The sequence below is a fragment of the Squalius cephalus genome, assembly GCF_949319135.1.
Source record: "Squalius cephalus genome assembly, chromosome: 21".
In the NCBI taxonomy this organism is placed as follows: Eukaryota; Metazoa; Chordata; class Actinopteri; order Cypriniformes; family Leuciscidae; genus Squalius; species Squalius cephalus.
The window spans coordinates 2,804,639-2,830,108 of NC_137142.1; the positions used below are offsets into that span (position 1 = coordinate 2,804,639).

The 25,470-nt window shown below is 34.7% G+C and overlaps 2 protein-coding genes across 2 annotated transcripts in view; one reads left to right on the forward strand and one right to left on the reverse strand.

Moving 5' to 3' along the window:
- The window catches only part of ppp3r1a (protein phosphatase 3, regulatory subunit B, alpha a), a 39,364-nt gene extending 25,429 nt beyond the window's left edge, over positions 1-13,935 (forward strand). Inside the window, exons 3-6 of the mRNA XM_079855521.1 lie at positions 501-677; positions 9,095-9,154; positions 9,237-9,421; positions 11,243-13,935. Of these exons, the coding sequence (XP_079711647.1) occupies positions 501-677; positions 9,095-9,154; positions 9,237-9,421; positions 11,243-11,290 (470 nt within the window). The 3' untranslated portion in view covers positions 11,291-13,935. The remainder of the gene's footprint in view (positions 1-500; positions 678-9,094; positions 9,155-9,236; positions 9,422-11,242) is intronic.
- On the reverse strand, positions 13,811-25,364 carry pno1 (partner of NOB1 homolog). Its single transcript, XM_079855520.1, has 7 exons — positions 25,060-25,364; positions 23,807-23,956; positions 18,670-18,753; positions 15,834-15,894; positions 15,644-15,761; positions 15,458-15,528; positions 13,811-14,045 (listed from the first exon to the last, which is right to left on the reverse strand). The coding sequence occupies exons 1-7, from the start codon at positions 25,255-25,257 to the stop codon at positions 13,978-13,980; spliced, it is 750 nt and encodes a 249-aa protein (XP_079711646.1). The 5' UTR covers positions 25,258-25,364; the 3' UTR covers positions 13,811-13,977.
- Positions 25,365-25,470: the final 106 nt, after the last annotated feature.

Here is a 25,470-nt window from a genome sequence, read left to right on the forward strand (position 1 = left end):
TGTTGGATCGTCTGCTAATGTTAGCAAAACTGAGGCAGCTCTCCTTAGAAGGTTATGATTTTTGTGAGAAAAAATGTACAAATTGAGTCCTTAGAAATTTTATTTTACAGGCTTATTATTACCCAAACCCGATTAGACGGGAATACGTGCTTAAAGATTTTGATGCGGTGGAAATTAAAAGAAAAAATAGGAAAAATTATGTCTTTTCCCGTCCCTCCTTACTAAAGCTAAAGGTGAACTTCAAAATTTTAAACAAGATTTATCCTACCTATTAATTTTTAGAATTGAAATTTAATTTTGATGTGAATAATTGTGTTTTTTGTGGACTCATCTCTCAATGTTTGGTTGTATTTGCAGTGTTTTGCACATTGTTTTTCTGAAGCACAGATAGTGGCTCGATCAGGTGGATTTCCAGGAATGTGAGAGGTTTGATCCGTGTGTTGGATCGTCTGCTAATGTTGTCCATTTATTTGTTTGTTTCGTCTCTCTGTCCACTCTAGTCGATGCTGATGAGATTAAAAGGCTGGGAAAGAGGTTTAAGAAACTCGACCTAGATAACTCGGGATCCCTGAGTGTGGAGGAGTTCATGTCTTTGCCCGAGTTACAGCAGAATCCGCTGGTGCAGAGAGTCATCGATATATTCGACACGGACGGCAACGGAGAGGTGGATTTCAAAGGTGAGGCGTCCATTACACAAATGAGAAACCATTCGATCGCATGATAAACTAAATGCATTGTTTATTTAAAAGTGGAAACCTGTTGCTCATACGTTAAATGAGTCTCGTGAAAACATGCAGGTCACGTTTCTATGGAAGCTTGTTTCTGCCACAAAATAAAACATTTTAAAAGATAATTATGATTTTTTTTATCTCACAATTGCGTGATATAAAGTCAGAATTGCGAGAAATAAAGTCAGAATTGCGAGAAATAAAGTCAGAATTGCGAGAAATAAAGTCAGAATTGCGTGATATAAAGTCAGAATTGCGAGATATAAAGTCAGAATTGCGTGTTATAAAGTCAGAATTTCCAGATATAAAGTCAGAATTGCGAGATATAAAGTCAGAATTGCGAGATATAAAGTCAGAATTGTGAGATATAAAGTCAGAATTTCCAGATATAAAGTCAGAATTGCGTGATATAAAGTCAGAATTGCGTGATATAAAGTCAGAATTGCGTGATATAAAGTCAGAATTGCGTGATATAAAGTCAGAATTGTGAGATATAAAGTCAGAATTTCCAGATATAAAGTCAGAATTGCGAGATATAAAGTCAGAATTTCCAGATATAAAGTCAGAATTGCGAGATATAAAGTCAGAATTGCAGATATAAAGTCAGAATTTCCAGATATAAAGTCAGAATTGCGAGATATAAAGTCAGAATTGCAGATATAAAGTCAGAATTTGCATACATATTTAGTCAGAATTGCGAGATATAAAGTCAGAATTTCCAGATATAAAGTCAGAATTGCGAGATACAAAGTCAGAATTGCGAGATATAAAGTCAGAATTTCCATATATATAGTCAGAATTGCGGATATAAAGTCAGAATTGCGGATATAAAGTCAGAATTGCGAGATATAAAGCCAGAATTGTGAGATATAAAGTCAGAATTTCCAGATATATAGTCAGAATTGCCAGATATAAAGTCAGAATTTCCAGATATAAAGTCAGAATTGCGTGATATAAAGTCAGAATTGCGTGATATATAGTCAGAATTGTGAGATATAAAGTCAGAATTTCCAGATATAAAGTCAGAATTGCGGATATAAAGTCAGAATTGCAGATACAAAGTCAGAATTTCCAGATATAAAGTCAGAATTGCGGATATAAAGTCAGAATTGCGAGATATGAATTCAGAATTGCGTGATATAAAGTCAGAATTGCCTGATATAAAGTCAGAATTGCGAGATATAAAGTCAGAATTGCCTGATATAAAGTCAGAATTGCGTGATATAAAGTCAGAATTGCGTGATATAAAGTCAGAATTGCGTGATATAAAGTCAGAATTGCGTGATATATAGTCAGAATTGTGAGATATAAAGTCAGAATTTCCAGATATAAAGTCAGAATTGCAGATACAAAGTCAGAATTTCCAGATATAAAGTCAGAATTGCGGATATAAAGTCAGAATTGCGAGATATGAATTCAGAATTGCGTGATATAAAGTCAGAATTGCCTGATATAAAGTCAGAATTGCGAGATATAAAGTCAGAATTGCCTGATATAAAGTCAGAATTTCCAGATATAAAGTCAGAATTGCGTGATATAAAGTCAGAATTGCGTGATATAAAGTCAGAATTGCGTGATATATAGTCAGAATTGTGAGATATAAAGTCAGAATTTCCAGATATAAAGTCAGAATTACGAGATATAAAGTCAGAATTGCAGATACAAAGTCAGAATTTCCAGATATAAAGTCAGAATTGCGGATATAAAGTCAGAATTGCGAGATATGAATTCAGAATTGCGTGATATAAAGTCAGAATTGCCTGATATAAAGTCAGAATTGCAGATATAAAGTCAGAATTGCGGATATAAAGTCAGAATTGCGGATATAAAGTCAGAATTGCGAGATATGAATTCAGAATTGCGTGATATAAAGTCAGAATTGCGAGATATAAAGTCAGAATTGCAGATATAAAGTCAGAATTGCGGATATAAAGTCAGAATTGCAGATATAAAGTCAGAATTGCGGATATAAAGTCAGAATTGCAGATATAAAGTCAGAATTGCGGATATAAAGTCAGAATTGCGAGATATGAATTCAGAATTGCGTGATATAAAGTCAGAATTGTGAGATATAAAGTCAGAATTGCGAGATATAAAGTCAGAATTTCCAGATATAAAGTCAGAATTGCGAGATATAAAGTCAGAATTTCCAGATATAAAGTCAGAATTACGAGATGTAAAGTCAGAATTGCGAGATATAAAGTCAGAATTTCCAGATATAAAGTCAGAATTGCGAGATATAAAGTCAGAATTTCCAGATACAAAGTCAGAATTTCCAGATATAAAGTCAGAATTACGAGATGTAAAGTCAGAATTGCGTGATATAAAGTCAGAATTGCAGATATAAAGTCAGAATTTCCAGATATAAAGTCAGAATTGCGGATATAAAGTCAGAATTGCGAGATATGAATTCAGAATTGCGTGATATAAAGTCAGAATTGCGAGATATAAAGTCAGAATTTCGAGATATAAAGTCAGAATTTCCAGATATAAAGTCAGAATTGCGGATATAAAGTCAGAATTGCGAGATATGAATTCAGAATTGCCTGATATAAAGTCAGAATTGCAGATATAAAGTCAGAATTGCGGATATAAAGTCAGAATTGCGAGATATGAATTCAGAATTGCTGATATAAAGTCAGAATTGCGTGATATAAAGTCAGAATTGCAGATATAAAGTCAGAATTGCGAGATATAAAGTCAGAATTGCGAGATATAAAGTCAGAATTGCGGATATAAAGTCAGAATTGCGGATATAAAGTCAGAATTGCGGATAAAAAGTCAGAATTGCGAGATATAAAGTCAGAATTGCGGATAAAAAGTCAGAATTGCGAGATATAAAGTCAGAATTACGGATATAAAGTCAGAATTGCGGATATAAAGTCAGAATTGCGAGATATAAAGTCAGAATTGCGAGATATAAAGTCAGAATTGCGGATATAAAGTCAGAATTGTGAGATAAAAAGTCGCAATTACCTTTTTTATTTTTTATTCTGTGGTGGAAACAAGCTTCCATACATTTCACCCCAGAAAAAAATAAAACAAATATATATTTTGTGTTCATTAAGCCAATTTTAGGACTAAGTTTTTTTTTTTTTTTTTTTTTTTTTTGCATTGTGATGTTTCCATGACAACTAAACACATTTAAACTATTTTACATGATTCTCTGTGTTTTCACAGGTGATTTGGACTAGATTCTCTTTACAGTATTATAGTAAAAAGAGAACATTAATGCAACACATTTGGTTTAATTTAAACCAGCATAAAGGCAATACAACAAATACATATTACATTTAATAATTATTGAAATAATGTATATTTTTTTCTCTTTACAGTACATACATTTATTCATGTAGCAGATTGCTTTTATCCAAAGTGACTTACAATCGAGGGTAATAGGATTGAGAGTTTTGCATCAAAATAATAAGAATCAGAGAATTATTTTATTTTATATTGTCATGAAATGTCACAGAAATCCTGATTTTTCTTAAAATAGGCTTTATTTTTGTTGTGGCATATATAATTTTTGATTGTGTGCTGAAATATGACAAGTTGAGTAACATTAACGCATGATGCCATGTTATGATTTTAATGCATTGCGTTTTGAATCTAAGATTTTGTCTTTTTCTGAGAATATTGCATGCAAAAATGTGTGTATGTCCTCAAACTGTGAAATACTTCAGCAAATGAGCTTAAAGTAGCTCAGACCTGTTGCATCACAGTTTGAAAAGAAGGCCTTTGTGTCCTTTGCCAAGAACAGTCACATTCTTTCACATTGATCTAGAGCTGCACGATTCTGGATGAATTAAGATCGCATCCATTTGGCCATTAAAATTTAAATGATTTATCATTATACAAACACATGAGGAGAATTTTTGCATGAAAGAGCCGTGACTGATGGATCAACATGCACATACATTTCTCCCCAATACAGTACGAAATGAAATGAAATGTGGAGGATATTAACTGTGATAAGATGATTGACAGGCCAAAGCTTATCTGCTCTTCTGCTACACACTCAAAAGTATGTCGTTTTTCTTCACAAAAAGACACGCAGTGTAAATAGGCGAATTCAGACGCATTATCAGTGTTTTTAAATGAATATCTTGAATGAATGATTCAATGACTCACTCATGAAGACTTCACTCGTTTCATTAATGGACGAATCTGCATTTTTGAACAAATCTCTTGAGTGAATGATTCAATGACTCACTCATAAAGACTTGTTTCATTAATGGATGAATCAGCATTTTGAACAAATCTCTTGAGTGAATGATTCAATGACTCACTCATAAAGACTTCACTTGTTTCATTAATGGATGAATCAGCATTTCTGAAAATCTCTTTAATGAATGATTCAATGACTCACTCATAAAGACTTCACTCGTTTCATTAATGGATGAATCAGCATTTTTGAACAAATCTCTTGAGTGAATGATTCAATGACTCACTCATAAAGACTTGTTTCATTAATGGATGAATCAGCATTTTGAACAAATCTCTTGAGTGAATGATTCAATGACTCACTCATAAAGACTCCACTTGTTTCATTAATGGATGAATCAGCATTTCTGAAAATCTCTTTAATGAATGATTCAATGACTCACTCATAAAGACTTCACTCGTTTCATCAATGGATGAATCAGCTTTTTTGAACAAATCTCTTGAGTGAATGATTCAATGACTCACTCATAAAGACTTCACTTGTTTCATTAATGGATGAATCAGCATTTTTGAACAAATCTCTTGAGTGAATGATTCAATGACTCACTCATAAAGACTTAACTTGTTTCATTAATGGATGAATCAGCATTTCTGAAAATCTCTTTAATGAATGATTCAATGACTCACTCATAAAGACTTCACTCGTTTCATTAATGGATGAATCAGCTTTTTTGAACAAATCTCTTGAGTGAATGATTCAATGACTCACTCATAAAGACTTCACTTGTTTCATTAATGGATGAATCAGCATTTTTGAACAAATCTCTTGAGTGAATGATTCAATGACTCACTCATAAAGACTTAACTTGTTTCATTAATGGATGAATCAGCATTTTTGAACAAATCTCTTGAGTGAATGATTCAATGACTCACTCATAAAGACTTAACTTGTTTCATTAATGGATGAATCAGCATTTCTGAAAATCTCTTTAATGAATGATTCAATGACTCACTCATAAAGACTTCACTCGTTTCATCAATGGATGAATCAGCTTTTTTGAACAAATCTCTTGAGTGAATGATTCAATGACTCACTCATAAAGACTTGTTTCATTAATGGATGAATCAGCATTTTGAACAAATCTCTTGAGTGAATGATTCAATGACTCACTCATAAAGACTTCACTCGTTTCATCAATGGATGAATCAGCTTTTTTGAACAAATCTCTTGAGTGAATGATTCAATGACTCACTCATAAAGACTTCACTTGTTTCATTAATGGATGAATCAGCTTTTTTGAACAAATCTCTTGAGTGAATGATTCAATGACTCACTCATAAAGACTTCACTTGTTTCATTAATGGATGAATCAGCATTTTGAACAAATCTCTTGAGTGAATGATTCAATGACTCACTCATAAAGACTTCACTCGTTTCATCAATGGATGAATCAGCTTTTTTGAACAAATCTCTTGAGTGAATGATTCAATGACTCACTCATAAAGACTTCACTTGTTTCATTAATGGATGAATCAGCATTTTTGAACAAATCTCTTTAATGAATGATTCAATGACTCACTCATAAAGACTTCACTCGTTTCATTAATGGATGAATCAGCATTTTTGAACAAATCTCTTGAGTGAATGATTCAATGACTCACTCATAAAGACTTGTTTCATTAATGGATGAATCAGCATTTTGAACAAATCTCTTGAGTGAATGATTCAATGACTCACTCATAAAGACTCCACTTGTTTCATTAATGGATGAATCAGCATTTCTGAAAATCTCTTTAATGAATGATTCAATGACTCACTCATAAAGACTTCACTCGTTTCATCAATGGATGAATCAGCTTTTTTGAACAAATCTCTTGAGTGAATGATTCAATGACTCACTCATAAAGACTTCACTTGTTTCATTAATGGATGAATCAGCATTTTTGAACAAATCTCTTGAGTGAATGATTCAATGACTCACTCATAAAGACTTAACTTGTTTCATTAATGGATGAATCAGCATTTCTGAAAATCTCTTTAATGAATGATTCAATGACTCACTCATAAAGACTTCACTCGTTTCATCAATGGATGAATCAGCTTTTTTGAACAAATCTCTTGAGTGAATGATTCAATGACTCACTCATAAAGACTTCACTTGTTTCATTAATGGATGAATCAGCATTTTTGAACAAATCTCTTGAGTGAATGATTCAATGACTCACTCATAAAGACTTCATTTGTTTCATTAATGGATGAATCAGCATTTCTGAAAATCTCTTTAATGAATGATTCAATGACTCACTCATAAAGACTTCACTCGTTTCATCAATGGATGAATCAGCTTTTTTGAACAAATCTCTTGAGTGAATGATTCAATGACTCACTCATAAAGACTTAACTTGTTTCATTAATGGATGAATCAGCATTTTTGAACAAATCTCTTGAGTGAATGATTCAATGACTCACTCATAAAGACTTCACTCGTTTCATCAATGGATGAATCAGCATTTTTGAACAAATCTCTTGAGTGAATGATTCAATGACTCACTCATAAAGACTTCACTCGTTTCATCAATGGATGAATCAGCATTTTTGAACAAATCTCTTGAGTGAATGATTCAATGACTCACTCATAAAGACTTCACTCGTTTCATTAATGGATGAATCAGCATTTTTGAACAAATCTCTTGAGTGAATGATTCAATGACTCACTCATAAAGACTTAACTTGTTTCATTAATGGATGAATCAGCATTTTTGAACAAATCTCTTGAGTGAATGATTCAATGACTCACTCATAAAGACTTCACTCGTTTCATTAATGGATGAATCAGCATTTTTGAACAAATCTCTTGAGTGAATGATTCAATGACTCACTCATAAAGACTTCACTCGTTTCATTAATGGATGAATCAGCATTTTTGAACAAATCTCTTGAGTGAATGATTCAATGACTCACTCATAAAGACTTCACTTGTTTCATTAATGGATGAATCAGCATTTTTGAACAAATCTCTTGAGTGAATGATTCAATGACTCACTCATAAAGACTTCACTCGTTTCATTAATGGATGAATCAGCATTTTTGAACAAATCTCTTCAATGAATGATTCAATGACTCACTCATAAAGACTTCACTTGTTTCATTAATGGATGAATCAGCATTTTTGAACAAATCTCTTGAGTGAATGATTCAATGACTCACTCATAAAGACTTAACTTGTTTCATTAATGGATGAATCAGCATTTTTGAACAAATCTCTTGAGTGAATGATTCAATGACTCACTCATAAAGACTTCACTTGTTTCATTAATGGATGAATCAGCATTTTTGAACAAATCTCTTGAGTGAATGATTCAATGACTCACTCACAAATACTTCACTTGTTTCATTACTGGATGAATCAGCATTTTTTAACAAATCTCTTGAGTGAATGATTCAATGACTCACTCATAAAGACTTCACTCGTTTCATCAATGGATGAATCAGCATTTTTGAACATCTCTTTAATGAATGATTCAATGACTCACTCATAAAGACTTCACTCGTTTCATTAATGGACGAATCTGCATTTTTGAACAAATCTCTTGAGTGAATGATTCAATGACTCACTCATAAAGACTTCACTCGTTTCATTAATGGACGAATCTGCATTTTTGAACATCTCTTTAATGAATGTTTCAATGATAAATACATTTTTAACAGTCACTTGTCGCCACCTACTGGTGTAACAATATAATTGACAATCCTTATTTGAAGTGTTACTCTTAAAAGGTGATTTACTGTATTTTGATCACTACTGTAGACATCAGTTATATCTGAACTATAATCTTTTATCCCAGTACATCTGTGATTAATATGAATGATTGTAACACAGAAATAATGATACTGTGTGTTGAAAAGAAGCTGTTTCATATAGATTCATGACAAAGACTCTGAATGTTCGCTGTGATCAGACTTGTCAAAGGTTTAATAGACATAGAGCCGAATCTCTGTCATTTAGGAGTGTGTTTGAATCAAGATCGCTATCTTTTCACGATTAATCGTGCAGCTCTACATTCTTGATTTGCATCAGATGATCTCTTTATTATCAGCTCAGAGTTCATCAGTCGCTTTTAATAAAATGTGCCTTCTTTATCACCAATAACATCTGTCAGCTACAGGATTAGTAATCTCCAGTGTTGTTTGGTCTCTGTAGAGTTCATCGAGGGCGTCTCTCAGTTCAGTGTGAAGGGTGATAAGGAAATGAAGCTTCGCTGTGAGTATGAAAGCACTTCACCTCTCTTCTGTGTATCGTCACGTCAAACAATAACTGACCGGTGCCGTTTTTCCGGAGCCAGTCGCTTTTAGGATCTACGACATGGACAAGGACGGCTACATCTCCAACGGGGAGCTGTTCCAGGTGTTGAAGATGATGGTGGGCAACAACCTGAAGGACACGCAGCTGCAGCAGATCGTGGACAAGACCATCATCAACGCGGACAAGGACGGCGATGGGAGGATATCCTTCGAGGAATTCTGCGCTGTGAGAGAACTTTCAGTGTCTATTCTTGAGCTTAATCTAGCCTAAGTCTCGCTAGATATTCTGGCTGCCTATTGAAATTTATGTACAGTCTATATTTTGAACAATTTGTTTGTAGATATCTTTAATATTTTATTTTAACTTTTAAGTATAAACTCAGAATAGATTCGAGTCTCGGAATTGCGAGAAATAATAGTTTATATCTCGCAGTTCGGATTTTATAACAATTGCAAGTTTTTATATATATATACATACAGTACCAGTCAAAAGTTTGGAAACATTACTATTTTTAATGTTTTTGAAAGAAGTCTCTTATGCTCATCAAGCCTGCAGTTAAAAAAAACAAAAAAACAAAAAAAAAACAGTAATATTATGAAATATTATTACAATTTAAAATAATGGTTCTCTTTTTTAATATATTTTAAAATGTAATTTATTTTTGTGATGCAAAGCTGAATTTTCATCAGCAAGTACTCCAGTCTTATGATCCTTCAGAAATCATTCTAATATGCTGATTTGATGCTCAGTTATTATCAATGATGGAAACAGTTGTGCTGTTTAATATATTTTTTTGGAATACTTTTTTCAGGATTCATTGATGAGTAAAACGTTAACAGCATTTATTCATAAAAACAGCATTTATTCATAAAAACAGCATTTATTCAAAATAAAAACATTTCTAACAATATAAATCGTTACCATCACCTTTTATCAATTTAACGCATCCTTGTTGAATTAAAGTACTAATTTCTTAAAAAAAAAATAGTTATTGTTCCCAAACTATTCATCAAATAATCCTGAAAAAAGTATCTCAGGTTATAAAAAAATATTAAGCAGCACAACTGTTTCCAACATTGATCATAAATCATCATATTAGAATGATTTCTGAAGGATCATAAGACACCAAAGACTGGAGTACTTGCTGATGAAAATTCAGCTTTGCATCACAAAAATAAATTACATTTTAAAGTATATTAAAAAAGAGAACCATTATTTTAAATTGTAATAATATTTCATAATATTACTGTTTTTTTTGTTTGTTTTTTTGTTGTTTTTTTAACTGCAGGCTTGATGAGCATTAGAGACTTCTTTCAAAAACATTAAAAATAGTAATGTTTCCAAACTTTTGACTGGTACTGTATATATAAAATTTGTATATATATTAAAATTAGGGCTGTCAAATGATTAATCGCGATTAATCGCATCCAAAATAAAAGTTTGTGTTTACATAATATATGTGTGTGTATGGAGTATAATTATTTTCTATATATAAATACACACACATGCATGTATATTTAAGAAAAATGTGTTATTTATATATAAAATATTTATATATAATATAAATTATATATAATATAAATATATATACACAGTATATACATGCAAATATTTCTTAAATATGTACATGCATGTGTGTGTATTTATATAGAAAATAATTATACACCGTACACACACATATATTATGTAAACACAAACTTTTATTCTGGATGCGATTAATCGTTTGACAGCCCTAATTAAAATCAGTGTATTCTGCTGTCAGGCCAGTAGATGGCGATGTTACATTGTAAAAACGTCATCATAGTTTTCAGGAAATTTGTAGTTTTCACGAAGACGATAACAGTATCGTTTTCAAAAGTTTGTAAGCCTGAGGAAGATCGTTTGATCGAAACGTACTGTGCGGGACGTTTACATTTTTCCGAGTTCGTATTGAATGTTTATCGGACGCACCTACGAATGATTAAAGTGCATGAGGCTCTAAAGATTATATTTTAGCCTTCTGAATTAATGTTTAGAATGATGTAAATCTCTTGTTTGGCGCTGCAGGTTGTGGGAGGTCTCGATATACACAAGAAGATGGTGGTGGATGTGTGAGCGAGTTCGTCTCTCTCTCCACCAGACCCGCTTTCCTCTCATCTCTGACGATCTGCTCAAGATATCCAGCAAATGCTCTCTGTGTATTTCAATGGAAGTATTTAAGCCACTTTTGTCAAATAGAAGCCTTGTCAAGCCAACGTGTGAGTGTTATTGAACTCCAATCTGCTCAATAACCTGCTGTAGCACTTTATGGGCTTACGGACACTGAAAGAGCATGTCAGGTAAAGAGGAAAGAGCATTGGCTTGTCCATATTTATTTAGGGTTTTTTTTTTTTTAATGCTTCTTTTTTAATATTTATTTTGTTTCATCTTTTTTTTTTTTTAATTAAGTATAATATAAATAAGTATATGTAGGGTATGACGTGCCAAGCAGAACATACAGAACAAACAAGCTTGTTCCATTGCATGACGTAAAGATGCAATGTTTGCTTTTTTTCCTGTTACGCTTTGTGATATACTCTATTTCTATCATTCTAGCATTTTGGATTTTAGCATCTAACCATGTTTAATACCTGTTTTTTGTATTAATCGTGATATAATGTTTATGTATAAATGTTTATATTGTTGGAAAGTGCATCTTCATGTCTGATTCGTTGAGACAGTCCGACAGAAACTTACCGAGAAACAAAACACGATTTGGTTCAAGTGATGAATTTGTCTGTCATCACGTATGAGAATCCCAGCATACGCCGGTCACAAATAGTGTTCGGACACTAAAGTCACAATAACAATGAATGTCACGGCAATAGAAAACTCGATGTCAAAGCAAGATTCATCTGCAAGATCTTTCCTCAGCATTAACTTCAGTTTTCTGAGCCATGTCACATCAAGTGTGCAGAACTCAGAAACCCTTGTTTATAGCGACACCGGTGGCCGTTAAGTGAACTGCAGTCAGAAACGTATTGCTAGCGAGACTGAACATGAGTCAAGGCCCCGAAGTTCTTTTGCTTAGAAGTAAAAAGTTGTAGTAAATACCTTTGCAATGATAAACTGTTAATGAACATCCTGAAGTCTTTCCTCTCAATAACAAATTAAACACAATTAAAATGACGCAATGAGAAAACATCAGTTCAGAGAGCATCTGATCATAGAGATGTGGATGTTTACACCGGCATCATGTCCACAGATGAGATGATATCTGGATCATAAAGTCTATTTGAGACTATAGACTGTAGTTTGAATTAATGCCACACTGACATTACAGTACAGAACGGCTCTTTTGGCTTCCTGAACATTGTACAAGCATTCGTTTAATGTCATTGAACGCGTGTAAACGTCACATCCTTTTGATTTTTCCTTCGCATAAAAATCTACAGGCTTTCATCGCCACCTAGGAAGTCTGGGAAGGTCTCGCTTTTTTAGGTTTCGTTACAAGACGTTCACACGTTGGCAATAAAAAAGCAAGTAATATATGAAAATCCTGGTAACACTTTACAATAAGGTCGATTAGTTAACATGAACTAATAATGAACTGCAACTTTTATTATCTTTGTTAATTTCAATATTTACTAATACATTATTAAAGTCAAAAGTTGTATTAACAGTGAACTAACATGAACAAACAATGAACAGCTGTATTTTTATTAACTAACATTAATAAAGATTAACAAATACATGTATTGCTCATGTTAGTTAATACATTAGCTAATGAACCTTATTGTAAAGTGTCACCAAAAATCTTATATATAGTTCTCCTAACCAAAGTTAGATCTACTAATCGAAACTCTAAAATCTAACAAACCTATATTTGCTGGAAGGTTCTGCTCAAATAATAATCTCTTGCAATGACGCTCGCTTTGATACGTCATGTGATGTGTCTGAAGTGTCCAGCTCTCCTTGGGACTGTGTGTATCTGATGATCTATAAACACACGGATGATTTTCATGTCCATCTTTTGTATACGCAGGTGTAAATGCAGCAGGATACCCTTGTGCTTTGGTAACATGAGCTGTAAAGCATCTACAGATTTGGTATAGTCCAGTATATTTCCAACAAGACTGTGGCTTAAAGTTGTAAAGTAATTTCCTCTGAATGTTTACATGCATGACGGGAGCAGCTTCACCAAACTCCTCTCTCCACATATCAGCCGATCTCTGACCATAACGCTCACTTCTGCTGTGTTCTCTAGTTCCTCTCTGCATGTTCATCAGTTTAGCCTAGCCGAACCGTTCACACGTCAGCCGTGAGCGTTATCTCCAACATCAGAAGAGCCATGACCGCATTACAGATGTTGCCAAATTAGACAAACATTCGTGTTCAGGTCTCTTCATTTGCCCTTTGTTTTGTAAATACACATCTTTAAGAAATTCATGCTTTAAGAAAATAACTTTTCTGCAACTTTTGCTGAATGAAATGGGTATCTCGTACACATAAAGGCACAATAAACACGTCAGTTATGGGATGTCTATTCTGCATGCTGCATCAAACTAACTTCTATGGGATATATGGACTACTTGATGATACTATATGAAACAATAAACATTTAAAACTTGACTACTGAATGGATCCACACGCGTCTCATTTTCATGATGTGTTTATTCTCTGAGGGATCAGTAATGACGCTTTGCTTGAGGAACCGGTCCGTCGGCGCTCGAGCTCCTTCGTCGTCCGATTCCTGGATGTTTTCAGGCAGTGACTGTAAATCTGCAGTTCCTGGATCAGTTCATGAGCAGTTACGAAAGACTTTAAAACCTCTCGGCCGAGCGACTCGCCACGGCGCGGATGTTGCTGTAAACCTTCGATGGTGGACTCCCTGTAGAAGTTAAATAGCATCCGAATTATTTATGAGATGCAGAAAGTGCTTATATGACCAACAATATGAGCAGGGTTTGAAATTAACTTTCACACACACCGCCCAATTTGGCTACAAAATGTTTAAGTTACTGGCAATTCAGAACTTCTACTAGCCAAAAAAGAGAAATGAACCAGAATAATTATGTCAAACACACACACACACACATATATATATGAAGAGTTCAGATGCAAAAGCCTCTAAGTGCCATCTGAAATTTTCTTCTAGAATGATCATTTTTATCAAGCTTGTATATTTAAGTTCAGTAATTTCACTTAAATGGCAATGCAAATTACCTATTAATTGTCATTAAAGTGAAATTACTGAACTTAAATATATGAGCTTGATAAAAATGATCATTCTAGAAGAAAATTTCAGATGGCACTTAGAGGCTTTTGCATCTGAACTCTTCATGCAACAAAGATGATGTGCAGGTGTGGATCAGGCGACACGCGTGCGGTCATTGACGTCTTTACTGAGTCAATCTCAGTTGATTCATTTGGATTTTGAGACTTTCATTTCGTGGTTTTTAAGCATTTCAGAACCCACACACACACACACACACACACACACACACACACACACACACAACTACAAATGAATAGGCCTGGTGCTGATTATTAATGTGTGCACAACTATCCATCTATTTGACAAATTCACAAATGTGCGTCACTGCATTTAAACTAATAAAAGTATCAAAATCCAAATGAATCAACTGAGATCGACTCAGCGTGTCGCCTGATCCACACATGCACATCTTCTTTGTTGCATGCACAAATTATGACACACTAATACAAAAGAAAACATTTGTATTCACAAAAATGTCTCTATTTGTACAAATTGCTGCACATTCATCAGTTTTGAATGAAGTTGAAAAGGCATTTGGTTGTGGATAGTAAAACATTTCTGAAACATTTATCAAGTTCATGGATAATTGTGCTTGCACGTGTCAATCATTTTGATACTATATTCATCCCATAGAACAGCGTCTCTTAGCTCCGCCCTCAAACACTGTAGTGTATCTGAGACTGGAAGAGTTTGGTTCGTGTTGTTCATGTGGAGATTGATACGGTAAAACCCACGCCATCGTTACTGTTCGTATCACTGTGATCAAGAGCTGAGATTCAGATATGATAATGAGCGTTTGCTTTCTGACCAATCAGAGCAGAGCAGCTCTCAGAGAGGCGGGGCTTAGAGAGACTGAATCTTCGAACGAAGCGTTTCAGACACTGAGAGAAAAGAGCTGATGCTGACGAGGAGATTATGAGTTAAAGTGTTATACATGTAAACCTGTTGTAGGAGACTGTAAAACAACATTAGGAACCTTTAAAACAGCAAAATAGAGGCACGACAAGCTTTAAATCTTCACTCACCGAGAATAAGGTTGCATATCGCTGTCCGTGCCATTTTAATATTCTGGAAAGATCCCAATATATGAACCTTCCTGTGAAGAAAAAAAAGAAAAGAAATCAACTACACTAAATATATATATATATATATAGAGAGAGAGAGAGAGAGAGAGAGAGAGAGAGAGCAACATCATATTCCTGTGCACTCACGTGTCTGCGAGCACAATCCTGGTTTTCGTCACGTTCTCAATGGTAAACTTGGTTTTTCCTCCTTTCCCTGCTATCCTGCCGATGGCTCTGGATAAATGATCTCCTTTCAGAGGTTTGACTGCAGAAACACACACAATTCAGCCAAAAATACAACATTGCTCTTATAAAACGGCTCCGGTTCAGGACTCACCATCTGTGACATCAAACGTTTCCAAAAACAGTTCATCTAATCTGATCAGTGCGAGCGCGTCCTGCGGATTCACAGACGAGATCACGTTACATCATCACTGCGCAACCCGGAATAACACCATCATTTACTAACAATAGCAATATACACACCTCAGATAACTAGATTTTAAAACACTATTCAGCTTTTTTGACAAGTTTGTTGTCAATCAGATTAAAAAACAACAACACTTATTTAGCAAAGACATTAAATTGATCTAAAGTGTCCGTAAATTAGTAACTTTTGCTGTAAAAGTAATGATGCTAATTCAGCTTTGGTCACAGGAATAAATTACATCGTACAATATATTCCCATAGGAAACAGCCGTTTTACATTGCAACACTTCACAATATTCGTTTTAATTGTATTTTTAATAAATAAATAAATAAATGCAGAAGAGGTAGTTAGGGCTCTGGGAAGAGTGTCATTGCACTGAAATGCCCTAAAATGATGTATTTTACCAACCAAAGTAACGTTGCTGGCAAGTTTGAATCAACTTGTTTAAAGTAAGAATAAAGCTGATAAACTTTTATGTATTTTGGATGCGATTAACACAGGGTTAACTTCAAATTCAAGGACCTTTCAAGGACTTTCCAGGTCCACTTCCCTCAAACTCAAGGACTTCATGTGGGACACACTTCAGGAGAGAGCAAGGTTACACTGTGTTGCCTTGTAAGATACACCGTTACAGTTTTCATCTGTCAAACAATCTTTTATTTTTGCATTTATTTGTGGCCATATGACAGAGATCTGATATTCTATTTGTCGTATTTCTGTTTTGCATAAAACTGAAGAATATTCGGTACATCCTATACTGTATTCTACACTGATCTGATATTAACTTTTGCGAGGATTTTATTGAAAAGAGCTTAGGCTATTTTTGCAATGTTTCACAGTGTGTCTGTAGTCGCGTTTCCATTACAGATTTGCGCAAAACTTTTGCGATTTTTTCTAAATCTCGATAAAAAACTATTGCGAAATGACGGCGTTTCCATTAACCGATGTTATGAGACTAAAACGTAATTTTTTCCTCTCGCGATCAGTCATTCCAAAAATCATGGCAACGGACGTTGGTAAGTTTATATATATATATATACATACAGGTGCTGGTCATATAATTAGAATATCATCAAAAAGTTGATTTATTTCAAGAATTCAACTTAACAGGTGAAACTGATATATTATATAGACTCATTACATGCAAAGTGAGATATCTCAAGCCTTTATTTGTTATAATTTAGATGATTATGGCTTACATCTTATGAAAACCACAAAATCAAAATCCCAGAAAATTAGAATATTACATGAAATCACACAGTAATTACACAGTAATCCCATGGTCATTGAAGCAGGTTTAGGTTCTTTTGGCAGTGTGGGCCGGTGCAAATCCTGCTGGAAAATGAAGTCAGCATCTCCATAAAGCTTGTCTGCTGAAGGAAGCATGAAGTGCTCTGGAAATGTCCTGGTAGACGGCTGCGTTGAGTGGACAGCACAGTGGACCAACACCAGCCGATGACACGGCTCCCCAAACCAACACAGACTGTGGAAACTTCACACTGGACTTCAAGCATCTTGGATTGTGTGCCTCTCCATTCTTCCTCCAGACTCTGGGACCTTGGTTTCCAAATGAGATGCAAAATTTGCTCTCATCAGAAAAGAGGACTTTGGTCCACTGTGCTTTATTAAATCCAGAGTCAACGCAGCCGTCTACCAGGACATTTCCAGAGCACTTCATGCTTCCTTCAGCAGACAAGCTTTATGGAGATGCTTCCTTCATTTTCCAGCAGGATTTGCACCTGCCCACACTGCCAAAAGAACCAAAACCTGGTTCAATGACCATGGTATCACTGTGTAATTACTGTGTGATTTCATGGAATATTCTTATTTTCTGAGATTTTGATTTTGTGGTTTTCATAAGCTGTAAGCCATAATCATCAAAATTATAACAAATAAAGGCTTGAGATATCTCACTTTGCATGTAATGAGTCTATATAATATACAAGTTTCACTTTTTTAACGGAATTACTGAAATAAATCAACTTTTTCATGATATTCTAATTTTATGACCAGCACCTGTATATCACAGCCACGTACTGCACTAGACATTACTATTATTAATGGAAGGAGATGTGTGTGTGTTTTACAAGCATTAATGGTAAGGAATGACACTTATTACACTTGTGAGCGGCTCATATGAGGAGTTTCTGGGTGTTTCTGCGAGGTCTCGATTGTGGCATTTCTTTGAGGTTTAGAATCCATTATTCCTGTAATTATTTTGTCTTATATGAATTTAATAAAGAACTCTGTCTCGTATTCTGTCCAAACACACCGCGTCATCTACGTCAGGTGACCTGTATATGCGCAAGAACTGTTTCCATTGCAGTTTTGCCAAATATTCCTTTTTCGAATTGCCTGATAAATCTCCTCATGCGAGCGTAAAAACTTTTTTGCGATAAATGGGAGTTTTTGCGAAATTGACGTGTTTCTATTAAGCGTATTTTCAATTCGCAATTTCAATTTGCGCAATTTGAAGGGTAATGGAAACACGGCTAGTGAAAGGTTGAGGTACTGTTAGCGTAACGTGTAAATGCGCTTAACTAATGCAAGTCAAGCAAGCTAGTGCACATAGGCCATGAAGTGTTGGCAAAATAACACATTAGTGGACCAGAGTGAATAGAGTTTTCCAGAAAACCTCTTGCACAAAATAAATTGAAGGGTTTTGAGGACCCGTGGGAACCCTGTTAATCGCAGCCCATCACAGTGGTGTGAAGGTGAACAGAAGACCTGGAGCCACACACACCTCCACCTGAAAGCCTAAAACGAAGGCCTTGACGAAGTCTGCAGCTCTGGTCAGAGAACTGATGTCCTGAGTTTCTTTACACGTCTGCAAAACAACAACAGTGGATGTTTTACTGCGGATCTGACAGCAAATGCATTCGTTTTACAAGCATTTTAGGGATAGTTCAGCCTAAAATGAAAATCAAGTCATTCTTTACTCACCCTGGTGATGTCGCCCTTCTTTAATGAACACAAAAGGAGAATTTTAAACAAACGTCCTGCTCGCGCTCGTCCTTATAATGCCGGTGAACAGCGACGCGTGTAACACCAGATCATTCTGAGACACTTTTACACCTGTTTTTAACCCTCTGGTGCTCTTCGTGTGTCCGAAATATGAAATGATTGTACTATATTTTAGTTTGATTGTTTTTTTTTATAAAATATTTTGAATTTTTAGGGGATTTTATAGAACTAAAATATATTTACACTGTATTTTTAATCCATTTATTCACTTTTTGAGCATAGACCTGAAAATTTAATCTCCAACTTAAACCTGTGGTGAATGCTTTAGAGCGACAGACTGAAGTTTGATCTCTTTTCAAAGACAACATTTGGCAGATTAGTGAAAAAAAAGTTTCAAAAAGTCAACTTAAAGTAACAGAATTTTACGTTTATTGTTATAAATGGCCCACCACCCTTGGGGGACTTTATCAGAAAGAGAAACAGCGAGACTAGTACTGGGTCAACTCCTCGGGGGATTGTGAAGTACACTTTAGAAAGTCTACTTCTGCACGAAACGTCCTCTCTGTTAAAGGCTGCACAGAGCTGGGACGCTCTGCCAACGGTAATTAGAGCTAGCCCCACTTTTGTTTCGTTTATGAAACAGCTTAACAGATGTCTGAACAACAATCAAAACTGAACATCAGGTAAGAGCTATGCATAGGCACTTTTATAACAAGCACTTTAGGATGTCTATGCACAGGCACTTTAAACAATTATTACAACAAGCGCTTTATTTAAGCATAGGCACTTTTAACTCTTTAGCTCTATACGTCTGTTTGGTGTTATGTTCGCTTTTTGTTTGTTTTTTACATGTCTGGGACTAGCATTGTGCTAAATCCGGCGTATTTACGTCAATTTATATTGCACGTTCATCAATATTAGTGGAGGGACTAAGTGATATAATCGTTCAGTTTATGATACAAGCGTGAAAATTGGCATGAGCAGTCTCCATGTGTCACTTGACAAGAAAATTGTCCGAGCCACTTGAAATTTCAAGATTTTTAATTTTTCAAGATGGCCGACACCTTAGTGGAGCAGTTAAGTGATATAGTGGTTTATTTGGTGATACAAGCATGGAAATTGGCATGAGCAGTCTCTGTGGGTCACTAGACAATAAGCCACCCACAGCTACTTGAAATTTCAAGATGGAGCAATTAGGCTAATGGCAATTTTCATGCTTGTATCACCAACTAAATGATTTCTTAAGCCTAATTGCTCCACTAAGGTGTCGGCCATCTTGAAAAATGGCCGCCATCTTGAAATTTCAAGTGGCTCGGACAATTTTCTTGTCAAGTGACCCATGGAGACTGCTCATGCCAATTTTCACGCTTGTATCATAAACTGAACGATTCTGCCAAACATAAGCACTTAGCCGCTCCACTATATGCATTGTCCCATCAAAATACAGTACAGGTCAAAAGTTTGGAAACATTAGGTTTTTTTTATATTTTTGAGAGAAGTCTCTAATGCTTATCAAGGCTGCGTTTATTTGATCAAAAATACAGAAAAAAAAACAGTAATATTGTGAAATATTATTACAACTTAAAATAATAGTTTTCTATTTGAATATACTTTAAAAAATAATTTATTCCTGTGATGCAAAGCTGAATTTTCAGGATCATTACTCCAGTCTTCAGTGTCACATGTGGCATCCGGTCTATCACATGATCCTTCAGAAATCACTCTAATGTTCTGATTTATTATGAGTGCTGGAAACAGTTCTGCTGCCTGATATATTTGATGAATAAAAGGTTAAAGAACTGCATTTATTCAAAATAAAAAAAATATTTTCTAATATAAATCTTCTTTACTATCACTTTTTATCAATTTAAGTCAAGTCAAGTATATTTATATAGCGCTTTTCACAATACAGATTGTATCAAAGCAGCTTCACAGTATTAAATTAAAATAATACAACAAGGTTTGTTTCTAGTGAAATTTATTGATTAATAAAATTAAATTAAATATTCCCAAAATATCCCTTATATATATTAACACATCCTTGCTGAATAAAAGTATTGATTTATTTCAAAAAAAGAAAGAAAAAAATTACTGACCAGTAGTGTATATTGCTACAAAAGATTTCTATTTTTAAAACATTTGCTTCTTTTTTTTTTTACATTTAACCCCTTAATGTCCACTGTCGCGAATTTGCAACAAACCCCTTCCATTCAGACTGCAGGCGAGATAGCGTGTGTTTTCCCCCAATGCCTGTTTGTGCACATTCGATACATACCTAGGAACATTTTGCACGCACTGGTTTCTCGTAGGAGCGGTCGGAGTGGGAACTACATCCGGGTCACCGAAGCTAATATTTTGGTTTGCAAAATCCACATATCAAGGGCGCAAATGTGGAGAAATTGCCCAAAATGAGTTAAGTTGTGCTAAGATAAAAATATGTACCAGCTTATTGATTGCTTCTATAGCTATGTTATTCATATAGGCTTCATGTGACGAATATTCTTTATTATACTACAGGGCCGTTGAATGCTTGAATCTGATTGGTTGACGAACGTTCTAAGGTGTGCATTATTTTCAGGGAAACGCACGGCTAAAGTAGTTCCAGGCAGGTCTTGACCGCATTACAGTTCCATATCACTTCGCGTAGTTAACTGTAATAACGGAAAATAGGATACAATTCATAACAAGAAAAAGCATTTAGCCGCATGCGCTTGATCTGCAATTTTCAATGTCTAGCTTCACAATCAATGGAAGCATGCAGTTTAATTTGAATAAATAAAGTATATAGTCCTATCTATATTATAATCAATAGAAAATTAAACTGAATATAGGCTAAATAAATGGATAGTCCTGCAGTAAGGATTTTTATTGCAGATAATAATAAATAAATAATTATTTATAGGTCTACTTGTTAAAAGGGCTTTGTGTTTCATTTATTTGGCTATAGTCTACTGTCATCTGTCAATGAAAAAAAAAAAAAAAAAAAGAATGAACGAATTAATTAAAACGAATTAAATGAATAAATAAATAGGCTAATAATACTGACGCACATGCTTTTCTGTCTCATTATTGCAACATCTCTCTCTAATAACTGCATTAATAACTGCATAAAGCCGGGGACACACTTTAAGGCCGGTTATGAATGTAATTTGATACTTATGCCTGATCATGTCCAAACGCGTGTTCAGCGCGTTCAGTCTGTGTTCAAAGTCGGTGTTTAAAATCTGCTGCAGTCGATTAAAACAGTCAGAGAATGTGTCAGCTAGTCGTGTGTCCAGCATTAGTCTGCTATCAGTGGCTCAAACCTCCGTTACTAACTCTAAAATGACGTTTTGGAATTAGCAACGGAGGCATGTATTACATGCGTAAGAAATTAGTCCTACATACAAGAGCGTTTTAATGACAAAAACTTTACGAACGTCTTGAAATACATAATCTGAACAATGTTTCGAGGTGTGGTAACTGTAGTATAAGCGGAATAATTGACTTCAGGCCGTTGAATTATTAGAAAAATAATGCACACCCGAGGTGAACGGCCACTCCGCTTCGCGACCGCATTACCACCTCGGGTGTGCATTATTTTTCTAATAATTCAACGGCCTGTCGTCAATTATTCCTTACGTACTTTGTAGATTTCTGTTTGTAGCAAATTTGTGACATTGGTCCATAACGGCTGGATTGGGCTAATGGCTACATATTATAATAATGCTGTATTTAGATGGTTTCAGCCCAAAAATTTTTATTTTTTTTTTCACAAAAAATAGCATGTTAGGATATAACACTATAAGAATATATAATGTATGCACTAGAGAAACAAGGAAAGAGTTAAACAGAGTGTAACATGGAATGTATAAAAACTACTGTCAATGTTAGGGAGTAGGAGAGTGTTTTGTTTCTTGCTGTTGTCAAGATTCATTAATTTGTCAATTAAAGTTTATAAGTTCTAACAACTTTTGTGCCATGAAAAAAATCTACATACCTGAGATGGGAAAATGTGTTTTATTAATTTTACCATTTTGTAAAAATTACCCTAAATGCCTGTTGTCGCAAATTTGCAACATACCAAAATTTCTATTTATTTGTTGTGCAAAAGTGAAATTGATAATCTCAACATTATTTACCATCTACTTAAAGGCAAAAACACACATACATTTTTTTTTATATACAGCTATATAAATTCAGGCGTCAATAAAGTATCCTAAAAAAATCCTGAAAATGGATAACCTCCATATCACAAGTTATGACAAAATATTAAGGAGCAGAACTGTTTCCAACTTTGATAAGAATCATCATATTAGAATGATTTCTAAAGGATCATGTGATAGACTGGAGGACTGATCCTGAAAATTCAGCTTTGCATCACAGAAATAAATGATCATTTAAAGTATAATAAATTGAACACCAATTATTTTAAATTATAATAATATTTCACAATATTACATTTTATTTTCTGTATTTTTGATCAAATAAATGCAGGCTTGACGAGCAGAAGAAACTTCTTTCAAAAACATTAAAAATAGTAATGTTTCCAAACTTTTGACCTGTACTGTAAATTAATAAATAAACAAATTAAATGAAAAATGCACAAAAATAAATAAAAAAATATTTGAAATGTACATTTTCAAAAACATGTTTTACTCTAAAACCGTGCCAAAAATAGCAAGTGCCAAAACCTTTACCAAGTTTCGTACCATTCCACTGAAGCAAAAAAATTGATAAAAAACTAAATATAAAAACCAAGAGCACCAGGTCGCTGTTCACTGCCATTATACGGACATTTTTATACAAATCTCCTTTTGTGGTCCAAAAAAGACAGAAGTGTGATTAAATAAAGACTTCATTTTCATTTTAAAGTGAACTAAACCATTAAGGCGACAATTCTCGGAGATGTGCTAATGCTAATCGTCATCACTCACTTTAATCTCCACGTTCCTCGTCCTGAGGTTGAACCGCACTTGAAGCAGGAGGTTTTCCACGATGGGTGTGTAGATCTTCATCCAGTTCTCTTTGAGAGGTGTGTATCGGTGAGCGGGAACAGACACTTTACGCATCTCATCCACACCTCCCTGAAACACAGATGGAGAAGCAGACGGAAACACATTTCTTACGCATAATGAATCATAACCAAGTCAGAAATAGTCTAAACGGTCATATTTATGAGATGAAATGTTGGATTTAAAGTTGTAGTTCACCCAAAAATGTATTATTCTCATGTCGTTCCAAACCCGTAAGACCTTTGTTCATCTTCAAAACACAAATTTAGATCTTTTTGATGAAATCTGAGATTATTTTCGTCCCTCCATTGACAGTCTCCGCAACTACCGGTTTGATGCTGAAGTTCAGTAAGGTTTGTTCTCGCTGTTTATGTCCGCTGATCAATGATTATATGCGAGTGAAAGCCTAAATGTAATCTGTTCATCATATAAAGTGATCAAATCTCTTCAGAAAATTTGGACTAAACCGTTCAATTCATATGGATGAGTTTTACGATCTCTTTATGAACTTATTGAGCTGTCAATGGAGGGACAGAAGTCTCTCAGGTTTCATTAAAAGTTCTTCATTTGTGTTTCAAAGATGAACGAAAGTCTTACGGGGTTGGAACAACATGAGGGTTAGTAAATGATGACAATTTTCATTTTTGGGTGAACTAAAACTTTATGAATATTGTAATTTCGACTTTGCAGCTCATTAATATGAGTCACAATTTCGACTATTTATGATTTACAAAACTATCCCTTTAAAAAATACATACATACATACATGAACTTTTTGAAGCGGCCAATGGAGTGGCTCAGATTAAATTAATAAAAAGATATTCATTTGTGTTCCGAAAATGAATGAAAGTCTTAATGGTTTGGAAATTATGACAGCTGAAATTGTGGCATACATTTTTACATAAATCAGAAAGTCATCATTTTGAACTTTTATCTCATAATTATGTCTTGGAATGTCTATAGGAATGTGAGGAGATTGGGCGAAATGAATCAGTTATTGGGTCGAGAACCGATTCAATCGTTCGGAACCCGTTCGATCACTTCATTTAAAAGATCCGACTCAAATGATTCGTTCGTTCACTGGTCAAATACAGATACATCGTGTCACAATTCTCAGTGTTTGGAATCAAGAACGACATATATACGGTGTTTACAGTGCTGGACACGGTAATTACCTTGAGCTGGTCCCCAGATAAGGCCGGGAACTGCGGTCTCTTGGCCGCCACTGAGTCCTCCTGCATGTTCACTTCAGACGAGTCCCGCTTGCGTTTATGACTCTTCTTCGACTTCACTTTCTGAAACGCGTCTGTGTTTCCATCACAGTCCATAACAGTAGAGGTCACCTCCGCCGTCGTGTTACTTACAGACTCCATCGTGAAACGAGGTTTTAAAAACGCACTTCTACAGAGATGTTTACCACGAACATGTGGTGTTTGCCATGTTACACTCAAAGGACCTCATTGCTGCCCGAGCAGTGCCTAATGCGACTGCTTATTAAAATAATAATCGTTCGTTTCCCTGTTAGCTGCCTAACTAATATTAACTGTTACTTTAAAACAAAAGATCAAATAGTCTAGTGTTATAGT